At 48.0% G+C, this 12,934-nt stretch overlaps 2 protein-coding genes across 2 annotated transcripts in view; one reads left to right on the top strand and one right to left on the bottom strand.

Annotated features, from left to right (window-relative positions):
• The window catches only part of LOC142929779 (uncharacterized), a 93,017-nt gene extending 88,209 nt beyond the window's left edge, over positions 1-4,808 (bottom strand). Inside the window, exon 1 of the mRNA XM_076071706.1 lies at positions 3,803-4,808. Within this exon, the coding sequence (XP_075927821.1) occupies positions 3,803-3,871 (69 nt within the window). The 5' untranslated portion in view covers positions 3,872-4,808. The remainder of the gene's footprint in view (positions 1-3,802) is intronic.
• The window catches only part of LOC116948704 (ATP-dependent 6-phosphofructokinase, platelet type-like), a 69,576-nt gene continuing 59,308 nt past the window's right edge, over positions 2,667-12,934 (top strand). The window contains exons 1-2 of the mRNA XM_032965676.2: positions 2,667-3,239; positions 11,409-11,482. Coding sequence (XP_032821567.1) covers positions 3,140-3,239; positions 11,409-11,482 — 174 coding nt within the window. The 5' untranslated portion in view covers positions 2,667-3,139. The remainder of the gene's footprint in view (positions 3,240-11,408; positions 11,483-12,934) is intronic.

Consider the following 12,934-nt stretch of genomic DNA (forward strand, 5'->3'; position numbering starts at 1 on the left):
TGAAACACTGCTTAACCAATACATACTTCACTTGGAATGGAACTTTCTACAAACAAACTGAGCTCACCCCAATGGGCTCCCCCCTATCTCCGGTTGTAGCCAACATTTTCATGGAGAAATTTGAGACTGACGCCATCCAGACTGCCACTCTGCGCCCAACCTTATGGAAGAGGAACGTGGATGACACTTTCGTCATCTGGCCACATGGCCGGCCTGCTCTAGACCAATTCCTCGACCACATCAATAAAATACACCCAGCCATCAGATTTACTATGGAAGTCGAAAAAGATGGCAAGCTACCTTCTTTGGATGTCCTAATAAAAAAGAGACCTGATGGTTCAATGAGCCACTCTGTCTACAGGAAGGCTACCCATACGGATGCTTACCTGAAACCGGATTCCCACCACCATTCATCCCAGAAGAATTCCCTCATCAAGACTCTGCACCATAGAGCCCAATGCATATCCGACCAGGAACACATAGCCAGTGAACTCAAGCACGTACACCAAGCTCTTAAGGCTAATGGTTACTCCGACTACACAATCCGCAAAGCTAACACTCCAACCATGAAGAAGGACTCTCTTGAGGAGTCTTTCAAAACCATCACTTTACCCTACATTGCGGGGATCACAAAAAAGATCTCCAAAATCTTGAATAAACACAAGACCAAGGTCCGATTCAACACATTACATGAAATCCGTGATCTGGTTCTGTCTGTAAAAGATGTGATTCCGGACATACAATACCCTGGTGTCTACAAACTAAGTTGCCTCTGTGGTAGTAGTTACATTGGTGAAACCAAACAACGTGTCTCGGACTGCATTCGTGAACACAAAGCAGACCTAAAACACGGTAGGACCAACACCTCGACCGTGGCCGATCACTGTTATAATTCAGTAGGCTCACATGACATTGACTTCTCCAAGACAGAGGTTCTTTGCAAGCCATCTGGCTACCATGAGAGATTCGTTCATGAGTCTATCCATATATACAAACACAGAGATAATTTCAACGGAGAATATGGATTCTGGGTTAGCAATCATTGGAAGGATTTGATAAACCATGTCGGGTCCAAATTGATTGTTCACGCTTACGGTGGCTTTCAGACCGCATCCATTATTTTTGTCTCCCCCCTCCTCTTTTCCGAACATAGATGGACTCGTCCATCTGAATAACTGCCAAATCGCTCTCCGTGGTGCTGACGTTAAAAAAACCGCCACTTTTTTCAAATTTTCTTGCTGTGGTTTTCACACCTGATGATGATTGCTTGTGTTGCAGTTGAAACGTCGTGATAATTTTATTGTTTTATATTTTTATTTTTTTATTGTTTCCCTTTTACGTGACTTTACCGAAAGAACCAGGAATATGAATCCCTGCAGTCACGAAAGCTTTAAATCAAAATTTAGTAGATTATAATTATCACGTCAACCAGGAGTAGTGACAATTCACTCCCTCCCACCTAAGGAATTGTAGTCGTTACATTTCTCATTGTTTTACATTTTGCTGAATGAGAGCGCCACTAGTGGCCACAGCAGCGCCGTGAACCCATCTCGGTAACAACAACAACAGTCGCACTGACACGTTCGCTTGGTAACCCTGCAGGCGACCCTTGCAAGAGATCCGGCGAAATAGCTTCAATACATCCAACAACGCGACGCGTCCATCATTAAACACGCGAGTTTCGATAAGCGCACCAATGTGCTTACGAATGGATACACTGATGCATCATCCACTCACCGATGACACTTCACCGCCTGCTGTAAAAACCAGAACCCGTGTTTGTGTGTGTGCGGGGGGGGGGGGGGGTGCTCTGTCACAGTGGTTCACACTGCAAAGCAGAGTGGGAAGGAATCATTTCACGCTCTCCCCATGTCAAACTCCGTTGCGATGCGATGCCCGCATTCTGTGTGCGAGACGTGGGCCGTGGCTCTCCAAGGTTCGTGTTCGTGACGGCAAGCGGTATCATAGAGCGGTATAATAGAGCGGTATCATAGAGCGGGCATGCGTTTTGGCAGTGTAAAAAAAAAACGCCACGTTTTTCAAATTTTCTTGCTGTGGTTTTCACACCTGATGATGATTGCTTGTGTTGCAGTCGAAACGTCGTGATAATTTTATTGTTTTATATTTTTTATTTTATTTTATTGTTTCCCTTCTACGTGACTTTACCGAAAGAACCAAGAATATAATCTACTAGTTTATCCTTCCTAAAGATGTAATGCAGCTTATAATTGTATATACGTACACAATTGGAGCATGGTCACAGTGGTTAGCGCACTGCGCTATGAAAGCGACTACCTAAGTTCCATTCCAGGTTACAGTCCTGCGGTTGCGCTGCTGTAACACTATCCGATGTGTTTCATGGTTGACAAACGCGCTGCACTTGCCACATTACGAAGCAGGGCACATTGACAGACACATACTGAATAGGTTCCAAGGGCGTCGAGCGAAACGTCGGACGTCGTCACGCGCGCCCCCCCCCCCCCCCCCCCCTGAACACCACGCGCTGCGACCCCGGGCGAGCTTACACGACTCGTGGTGCGAAACGTCGGACAACATCGCGCCTGAACAGCACGCTGGAAGCGATGACGCCTGTCGCCGCTCGGCACCCCTCCTCCGTGCGTGCGCGTGTGGCGACCGCTGCCTCCTCCTCCTCATCCCACGGAGAGAGAGAGAGAGGGAGCCGGTGCACAGAACGCGCTCATCACAGAGCCACCAAACCGGGCAAGCCCCTCCAAATATGGGCAGAGGCAGGGAGCTGCGCCGAGTATATATACACAATGTGTGTGTGTGGTGGTCGTGACGGAGAAGCAGGGGAGGGTTGTGTAACGACGCTTGTCACTCAGCTTGTACGCACACACACCTACACGGGCACATATACCACACACACGCACCTGCCTATATAGCACATATATAGCGTATACTGTACACACACACACACATTCTGCACATATATATTTCATACATACACACACCTATCATACACAACCACATACACCGTACATACCGACTCATAAATATCACGTAGCCTACACCCACGCACACCTACACAGATCTACCACATTCCACACGCAGTCGGCACTCGCGCCTGCACATATACACAGTGGGAGGCCACACGCAGCCGCGTCTACAGCGTGGAGAGATGTCAGCTCGTACTACGACTGCGGATAGGAAATACTTGGAGAACATCTCTGGCGAGGGGAAATGCATCGGTGTGCTGACCAGCGGCGGGGATGCCCAAGGTAGGAGGTCGAGGAGGATTTCCTTCACGCATTCGGTTTTTTTTTACAGTCGTCACGCGTACTGCACCGTCCAGCAGTGGACCGACAACCGGGGCTGGAGACATGATTTGCGAATTTGTGATAAGCTTAGGGGGGGGAGGGGGGGTGTCACAACCGGGGCCGTTGCAGTTACGACAGTGTCATGTTGAGAAATGTCATTGCTCGTCCACCCATGCACTTTTTTTGATGTATTCTCATACGCATCCGTTTGGTGAATGTGCGTGGTGCGTGTGACAAGCCACTCCGCGTGCGGTACAACAATTGCCGTCACTGGCTGCAGATGTCAACGATGCAGTCAGTAAATGATTCCACCTTCTCTGCTCTGAAGAAGGGCCATTGCCTGAAACGTCAGTCTACTATATATTAGAATGTAATATTTATCGGCAGGTTTAAGCCTGGATATTGCTTGTATGGGTGACCGCTCTGCACCAGGTTGTCCGCGATGAGCTCTCGCCTCGTTACGGAGACTTCAGTCGATCAATAAATCAATTCAGCCAATCTCAGCTTGCTTGCACACTACCCACCTGCACGAGCGTCGCGGAGATGGAGTGATGGAATCGGCTTGTTGGCAGGAGCTCGGTGAATGATTGCATTGTGTGACCATGGGAGATAGCGACGGCTTGCGTAAGTTTTCATCCAGCAGTGGATGCCTCATGGCATTTGACGACGGATGAATAACCTACATATGCATGGTTACATCATCGCCCAAAACAATGTTGTATGTGTAGAGTACAGGGACATTGTCTATATACACTATTGTACACACACACACACGTACATAAATACACACACGCACAATTGCCCTGCCATGACTTTGGGGTTGACAAAATAGTGAACATGTGTTGCAGAGAGAGAGAGGGACAAGGAGCCACACTCCTCCCTGATTTGCCAGCGGCTGATGCAGAGAATATAGCGTTGGATGACGTCAGGGCACATTTATTCGGCAGACGTGCTCTCTCTCTGCGAGAAGAGAGAGAGAGCACGCGACCTCGAGACACACACACACAGAGGCACACACACACAGAGACACACACAGAGAGAGATACACAGAGAGAGAGACACAGAGAGAGGCACACACAGAGAGGCACACACACAGAGACACAGAGAGAGACACACAGAGAGAGAGACACACACAGAGAGAGAGACACACACAGAGGCACACACAGAGACACACACAGAGAGAGACACACAGAGAGAGACACACACAGAGAGACACACACACAGAGAGAGACACACACACAGACACACACAGAGAGATATACACACACACACAGAGAGAGACATACACACACACAGAGAGACACAGAGAGAGAGACACAGAGAGAGATACACAGAGAGAGGCACACACACACAGAGACACACACACAGAGAGACACACAGAGAGAGAGACACACAGAGAGAGACACACACACAGAGAGACAGAGAGAGAGACACACACAGAGAGGCACACAGAGAGAGATACACAGAGAGAGACACACAGAGAGAGACACACACAGATAGAGACACACACAGAGAGAGAGACACACACACAGAGAGGCACACACACAGAGAGACACACACAGAGAGAGAGACACACAGAGAGAGACACACACACACAGAGAGACACAGAGAGAGAGAGACACACAGAGAAAGCGGTTGCGTTCGCACCAACGTCTTAGACGGAGAAAACGCAAATCACAGCGCGCGTGCAGCAGGTGCGAGGCGCACCACTCTGCGTGGCAGCTCGGGGAGGCATTCATCCAGCAGTGGATTTTGACCACTACTGTTCACCATGATGGTATCACACACGAGGCTTCCTAATGCCAAGGGATGCTGCTTGCCACTACAGTAGCGTATTCTTGGATATTTCGGTAAAGTCACGTAACTAGAAAACAAAAAATGGAAATAAAATAAAAATAAGATAAAATTAAAATAATAAAATAAATATAATTTTAAAAAATAAATCTTATTATTTTCATGATTTTATTTTCATTTTTGTTTTCTATTTACGTGACTTTCCCGAAAGAACCAATAATATGAATTCCTGCAAGTCACGAAAGTTTAAAGTCTAAATTTACTACAGTAGCGGTTAATGCATGAGCGCACTGGAGTATTGCGATCCGTGGGTCGATTCGATCTCTCCCGGCGTGGCATTGAAGACAATGGGACAAGCTCATTGTATCCCCCCCCCCACCTGCCTCAGCTCAGCCAGCGGTACGAATGGATGCGCTGGAACAAAGTGTGGGTACTCCCACCTGTGCCAAGACGTCTGGCCATCGTGGAAGAGTAGGCCAAATATACCCACTTGATGCTCCTAGTGGAGGCCCGTCCGCCAGCAGAGGAGCGAGCGAGAGATGCCAGGGACGCTGCGGTGGCTATGAGATGTTTACTACCTCGCCTGGTATGCAGGAGGTCGTGGCTTCGATCCCGACGCTTGACGCCTGTTGTACATTTGCAGTTTGCGCGTCTCTCTCCCCGTGGTCGCGTGGATTTTTCTGCGTGTCCTCCGGGTTTTTCCCTCCACGTTTAGAGAAAAAAAAAACATCACGCGTTTAGAGTATTTGGCTGCTATAAAATAATGTCCACATGATACGCCACTTATTTGAGCTATCATTCGTGGCCAGGCCGCTATATCGTTTAGTTTATAGCACTGTTAGCAAGAGAGGTCTTCATGTCCATCATTGAGAGGTGAATTAGCTACTTGAACTCACCTCCTGCCGACATTAGTTTTTTTTGACAAGCCTAAAAATGTTTAATAACGGGAATATAATATACCTAATTGTACTTTTTGGCGTGTGATCTATAAAGGCGCTTATCGAATTACACATGCTTAATTGAATTCCTGGGATAGCAGGGCTCAAAACTGATTTTACAATTACAACTTCTGAGTTCTGAGGAAATGTTAACGGAAAGTACGTTTAGGGTTAAGGGGAAACAATTTTTTAACTTCTGAAACGTAACCAAGGAAACGGTTACGGAAATGCGTGTTCATAAACCATGCTATAATACTGTACTGTATTCACAGGATAACAACACACATTTTTCACCTCGGTATTTTTCAAGCAAAAGTTGGGGTTGTGTCTTGTAATCCGGTAGCTGTGTGCGTGTAACTCGATCTGTGTAACAGTTGTGATGCCGAGGCAACGTTGCGGTTGCGTCTTTCTGTAGATGAATAATCCTAAGAATCCGGTTACGATAATGACAACAAACAAACAACGTGTTTATCAAACAAGGGTAAATATCTCTGAAATATACATCACACAATGGAGCAAACCTTAGCGGGACCCCAGTGAAACAAAGTCTACCCAGAACATTTACAAATAAATTGTCACGCGCTTGACCGGTTGATAATTGGCTAAAACGTTTTGAGAAAAGTATGGAAACGATGACCACAAATTATACTTTGAACTCTTGTTTTTTTTTACACGTGTTTTTGTATGTCCAGAATACTACGTGACCCCGTGATAACCTCCCAGTTCACGTTTTCATGTCATCGGAACGCTCGGCGTCATTCAACAGGGTACCTGACAATATCAGGTCACCGAACCCCAGATCAACACATCACTGCCAGTGAAGTGCACTACGTGTACAGCCAGCTCTGTCAATCTACTGCTGGATGAGGACCTCCACGCCCCACGTCGTGCGGGTCGTCGGAATTATTTGACAATTCTTCAGCACACCAGTCAGGGCGGGTTGGTGACGGCAGGTACAGCATAGAGGTTGGAGCATAGTACAGTACAACAGTTGATTATTGCTGCACTGCCCAACTACTCACAACGTATCCCCGCGGCAGCCTACAACGGCCTCTTTAAATGCAGTGAATAATGATACAGTATTCACGAACAGTCATTTAAGATCAGTGTTGAAACAACAAAGTCCCTTTGGGCTGCCACTTCCGGATCACTCTTAATCTTGATAAAAATAAACACACAAAGAGGAATAATAATCCATCTCCGGGCAAAATAAAGGTTGATTGGGTTTTCAGATAACGGGAGCTGTGGGTAACAGGGCGATGATGTTCGCAGAAAACAGCACGTGCCATGTATAATTCAATACATTATACTCTGCCTATGTTTGTTCTGCTAAGCTTGTTTCCGACAATCAATGGGAATGGCCCAGCTCGTCAACCTGGCAACTCTCGATCGCTTGAAGAATGAGATCCCAGGCATAGGCAAGGAATGTTTCTAGGAAATAAATAAAAAAAACGAAACACAACTCTCAAATGTGGCAGGGGTCGGGGTCATTTCAGTTTTAACATTTCCAATTTCCCCACGAACGTCCCTCAATTAGTGCCACTAAAGGGCATTTGCTCAACCCACACTAACAGAGCCTAGCTGGCAACAGTGCACGCGAAGTGGCCCAGTCGTTCTGGGAGGAAGACGAGGAAGGAGGTCCGATTAAGGGGGGGGGGGGGGGTGGTGAATTGCGCAATAATAACCCCCCTCGCCATTGCTGCCTCCCCGGTCACAAACGAAGCCCGGTGGCGCAGTAACGAATGGCGGTCACGCGTGGCTTGAGAAGGCGACTCCAAAGCCCTGTCATTATGAATCTTCAAACGCGTTGTGAGCGTGCCCTCCCCTCCTCCTCCCCCGCCCCCTCGCGTTGGGGAGAGGCCACCACGACACCGACCGAGTCAGTTTCCTCGGTCACGGAACTTTGAAACGAGTGAGTTTACTGTACAGGAAGCGATGATGTCCCATAGACAAAAATGAAGGCTGGAGAGGGGGGGTGGGCTGTGACGGACGCACGCCAGCCAAGCAACGTGTCTGACTTGTATGTCCGCTGGGGACATGAAGTGGTGGAATGCCCTCGTGTGCTGAAATCCGATAGATTTTATGCTATTCAAACTGGTTTTTTTTGTCCCAGGTAAGGCCCCACTGAGCTATAATAGCGCTCTTTTTTTCCAGAAGCGACCTGGTTTTCACAAATTATAGCCCAACGAAGTGGCTTATCACGTGGAAATGTATCGCAGCAGAGGGGTATTTTTAAATGTTGGACCCGATTTGAAATCGCTATATCTCTGCAACCACGAACCGACGATAAATGAAACTCTTACCACTTGAAAGGGCGAAGCATAGAGTTTCAAATGATTACCACGAGATACCTCTCCCAGCGCACAAACAGCCCCTAGCCTCAGTCATTCGCAAAAGACAACACTGCCTCAACGTTGGATAGGTCGCACGGGACCCCTAGACTTGGCGCTACACTCTTGGCCCCCAAGATCCCCAGACATCACCCTGCGACTTTTTCTTGTGGGGATACGTCAAAGACCCGTGGTGTTTTGTGCCACCATTAGCGACTAATCTGGATGACCTCAAAAACAGAATCACGGCAGCGGTGACTTCAGTGGAAGAAGACACTTTGAGAGGCGTTTGGGACTAATTCAGCTATCGTCTCGATGTTGTCCTTACAGCAGGTGAATGGCACATAGAGCATTTATAAAATGGTTAGTAAAACTTGATAACTCATTAAACCGTTTGTAACTTTTTGTGTAATTGTAACATGTTGCCATCGTGAAATATACTGCTTTGAAATTGGCATCCATCCTTTTAAACACCCTGTACAGCAGGCGTCAGGGTCGGGATCGAACCCATGATCTCCTGTATACTAGGTGAGGCATTGTAAACTATAAAGATATTGCAACAGCTTGCGGTGGCCTTCATCCAGCGGTCGATAACTCATGGCCGATGGTGATGAAGATGTATGTTGCTTACATTTCAACCGTGCAGTTCAAATAGCTGTCGAATTATAAATGTTTAATAACGGATGGTACCACAGTTTGTACAATACTCTTAAAACATCTACTGCTCGGTGCAAAATGTCAAATGGGAATACAATAATTTGAAAGTTAAACTTAATTAAAAATTTCACACTTATCCTTTACAAAAGAGGATTAAAATCTAAACCAGATTTATCATGATGACCGACATGCTTAGTGAACTAGCAATGCCAGAAAGAGGCATTTTTCATGGGTGTTTACATTTATCCGGGAAGGCCTCATTGAACCTAAAGAGACTCTCAAATGAGGGTCCTGCATTGGGACATTTGTCAATGTCTTTCTAATGCGCGTTTGCATAATTAACGTGCGATTATGCTGCCGCAAATATGCATTCAGATTTTGCCCCCAAGTAAATGCTTTAATGAACATCTTTTCCAATAGCTACGGGGGCCACGTTATCTAAATCCTGCATCGCACATTACTCCGACATGGATGGCTATGTGCTCGACATATAAGAGTCAATCATAAAACAGAGGGCTGCAAACCTAACGGATTACTCTCACGATCAGCGACGAAAGGTGACGGTCGAGCGATTGTAAAACATCTAAAAGGCCCTCATTAAATATGAATGCGTTTTTTTTTTATTTTTAGAGATGAATATGCTTTGATGAGCTCCCCACATTCAGATCAGGCTTAAATGTCAGCCTCGGCAAAAAATAGGCCACGTTGGAACGGGGTTGATGGCTTGCATGTAAACTAAACTTTTTATCTTGCCAGGTAAGGCCCACTGAGCTATATAACGACCTGGCCACAAGTGATAGCTCAACGAAGTGGCTTCTGTGAAATTTTATTGCAGCCAAATACTCTAAACGCGTGATGTTGATTCTAAATGCGGAGGGAAAAGCCTGAGGACCCGCAGAAAAATACACACGACCACGGGGAGAGAGACACGCAAACTTCAAATATACAGCAGGCGTCAGGGTCGCGATCGAACCCATGACCTCCTGCATACCAGGCGAGGTAGTTAACGTCCCGCCTTGTGATCACTTCGTTGGCATTTAGCTTGAACCCCATTTGTCGAGTCCTGAACCCCCAGAGTCAGCGGCAGCGGTCAGCCATGAGCTGGGCGCGCTTCGTCACGTTGGCGAAGCTCGCGCCAAGTCTGTCGGTGTCACTCGGAGAGTCGCGGTGGGCTGGGGTGGGGGGGGGGCGCACTTTCACCGGGCCACGCCACGACGCAGGCATGCGTGCGTATCGACGCCGAAAACGAACACACTCCACACGAGCCAGTCGGATGATTCCGCGATCGGCTACCGACAGCGGTGACCTTTGTCGCGAATCCGGCAAATGAAATGAGCGTGCGCTGTAATCCCTGGGAGGGGGAGGGGGGCTCCACCGACCAGTTTTCAACTCGCAAGACAGGACTCTGTGGCAACACAGTTGGGATGTAAATTGATTTGCCGGTTCAGCGCGCAACCGCGCCTGCTCTGCAAACCCGCTGCTGGGATTGAGGCCTCGCACAAAGCCGTTGTCCGTCAGGCGGGGGTTGTTTGACCGTATTTCACCACGATGGTCAGTGCTGGTTGTTGTAAGAGGGCGGGCTGGAAGAAGTGGGAGGGCCAGGGCCGGTTAGGATATCACTCGCCACTGGTGTTAGCCGTGACCCGGAGTTGGATTCTCTTCGCCAGATGCGCAGCGCAGTGTGCTGACCACTAATGCCACCGCTCCACCCCAATGAAGAGTACACAGTATTTGTATACAAATTATTACGTCACAGCACAATCTCATAAGCTGCATCAGCAGCCCAAAGCAAAGACTGCACTGCGGGCGCATGATTGGCAGCTCATTTAGTGCCACATTTATGACTCCGACATTGACCAAATGGATGCGTCAACAGCTATGCACGCGGGCGATTTCACGGTAACAGAATTACAGCGCAGCAAGCGTCCAGTATTAGACGCACGGCGATGAAACGGGCCCATTTATGCATTGCAACAGCCCGCCGTGTAATATGGCTCAACGACAAGAGCCCAACATTATACCCATGTTGAATTCTGCGATTGGCGGGTCCAGTGTCCCACGCGGTAATTCCGTTACCGCGAATCACGGTGCAGTGACAGCACGCGGTCAGACGTGGAGCGTTCATCATCAGCCATGACCGATTCACTGCTGGATGAAAGCCTCCCCCAGCTGTCTCCACCTCTCGTGGGTCTCGCGATGCAACAATCCATCTCGCTACTGCACAGGAGCCGACTTTATCGCTCCATCTCCGTGATGAACGTCCACCCTCCCACCCCCCCCCCCCCCCCCCCGTTGGGTGTGTTCCCTACTTTGCAGTTGTTGTAAACTTTGAAAACAAATAAAATAAATTATATGACTTGTCCCTCGCGAATTTCACCATCATCGTTATGTCATTTCTTCTCGTTTTACAGGAATGAACGCGGCGGTGCGTGCCGTCGTGAGGATGGGAATTTACACCGGAGCCAAAGTTTATTTTATTCATGAGGTCAGTTTTCCGCGCGCACACACTCGCCGCGTGACCCTGCGGGTGCTACGCGCGAGGTCACGCCGCCGCAGGTCGAGCGCGGGGCGAGACGTCTCGGGCCTAACGAGGCGGTGCCACAAGGCTGTGGCGGCCCATGGGTTGCGTAACAAAATAATAGTTAAGATTTTTTTGTTTTAATGCGGAGAGACAATCGCGGGTACGGTATGCAAGTCATTCTGTCACTTATATTTGCCGCACGGACGCCACACGATTATTTTGGGTTTTGTGTTTTTTTTTGCCGCAAACAAGGACCAGTTTCTTCAAGAAAGGGTCCTTTGCCTATAAACATCGGGCAAATTCACCAGCGTGCTTGAACCAATGTTCAAGCACGCCTGACACTGCTGATGAGGCACTGCATGTCGAAACCAGCACAGCGCTTTGCTCGCGTTAAGTAAGCACAACGAATGAACCCAATCAAGACTTCCTCTTCTCAGGCGACAGTCCCATTTCTGCACGGGGTCAGCTGCAGGGATTGTTCTTATCTCTGTGCTTCTTATTTTGGCCCTCTTCTCTATTAAAAACTAAAATAGTTTAGTTTGAATAGTTTACATCCACTCTACCCTCGTATTTCACTCTGGCGCATCTTCGCATTTCACCCTCGGTCTCTCTCTACTCCTTCCGCCCTGCGAAGGCATCATAAACGAAACTGAGCAAAACTGATAAACATTCAGCCCCCCCCCCATCCACCACCACCACCACCACCTCTGCCATTTTCCCAATTCCATGAATTGTCATGAAACGCGGGTCACAATTCAATCCGACAGCTAATTTTTGCGTTTGACCGTATGTTGCAAGTAGAGGCTCTCTCTCCTAGCCTGCCGAGTTTGTGCAAACCAATTGCTTACAACATCTACGGATCATGGAAAAAAAATATTATTTCATGCGTCATTTTGTGCGTGTATTTGCGAGCGTAAGCATCGATATTTAATAAATTAATCGATGCATCGTTACAGTGCGCTTGTTTACAGTATACCAAACGTGCACACGTTCATAAAAAAACAAATATTCCACACCAGTCATTCCACCTCGGCCGCTGTCCCCGATGACACGTACGTGATTTAACTATTTAACCCGTGCGGTTAATTCCGCACGGGTTAAATAGCGGTAGCAAGACAGCCGGCTTGTTACCGCGCCAAATTTGCCGTCTCACGACGCAAAATGCCACCCCACGTTGCTCGGGGTCGCCGTGTCAGGGGTCGAGATTTCTGAGCTCTCCGTGATTTAGGGTCTGTCAGTGGCTGCTCACGAGGGCACGTGCCAGGGTGCAGGGGTGCACGGGAGGACAGCACCGTAAATAGGGGGCTCCCACATTTTTAAACTACAATTTTTTAAAATATATTTTTTTTACTTTACCAGGTAAGGCCCACTGAGATATGTAGCTGTTTTTTTCAGAAGCGACCTGGCCACAAGCGG

The sequence above is a fragment of the Petromyzon marinus genome, chromosome 34 (assembly GCF_048934315.1).
Source record: "Petromyzon marinus isolate PM22_M1 ecotype Great Lakes invasive population chromosome 34, UKy_Petmar_22M1.pri1.0, whole genome shotgun sequence".
Classification (NCBI taxonomy): domain Eukaryota; kingdom Metazoa; phylum Chordata; class Hyperoartia; order Petromyzontiformes; family Petromyzontidae; genus Petromyzon; species Petromyzon marinus.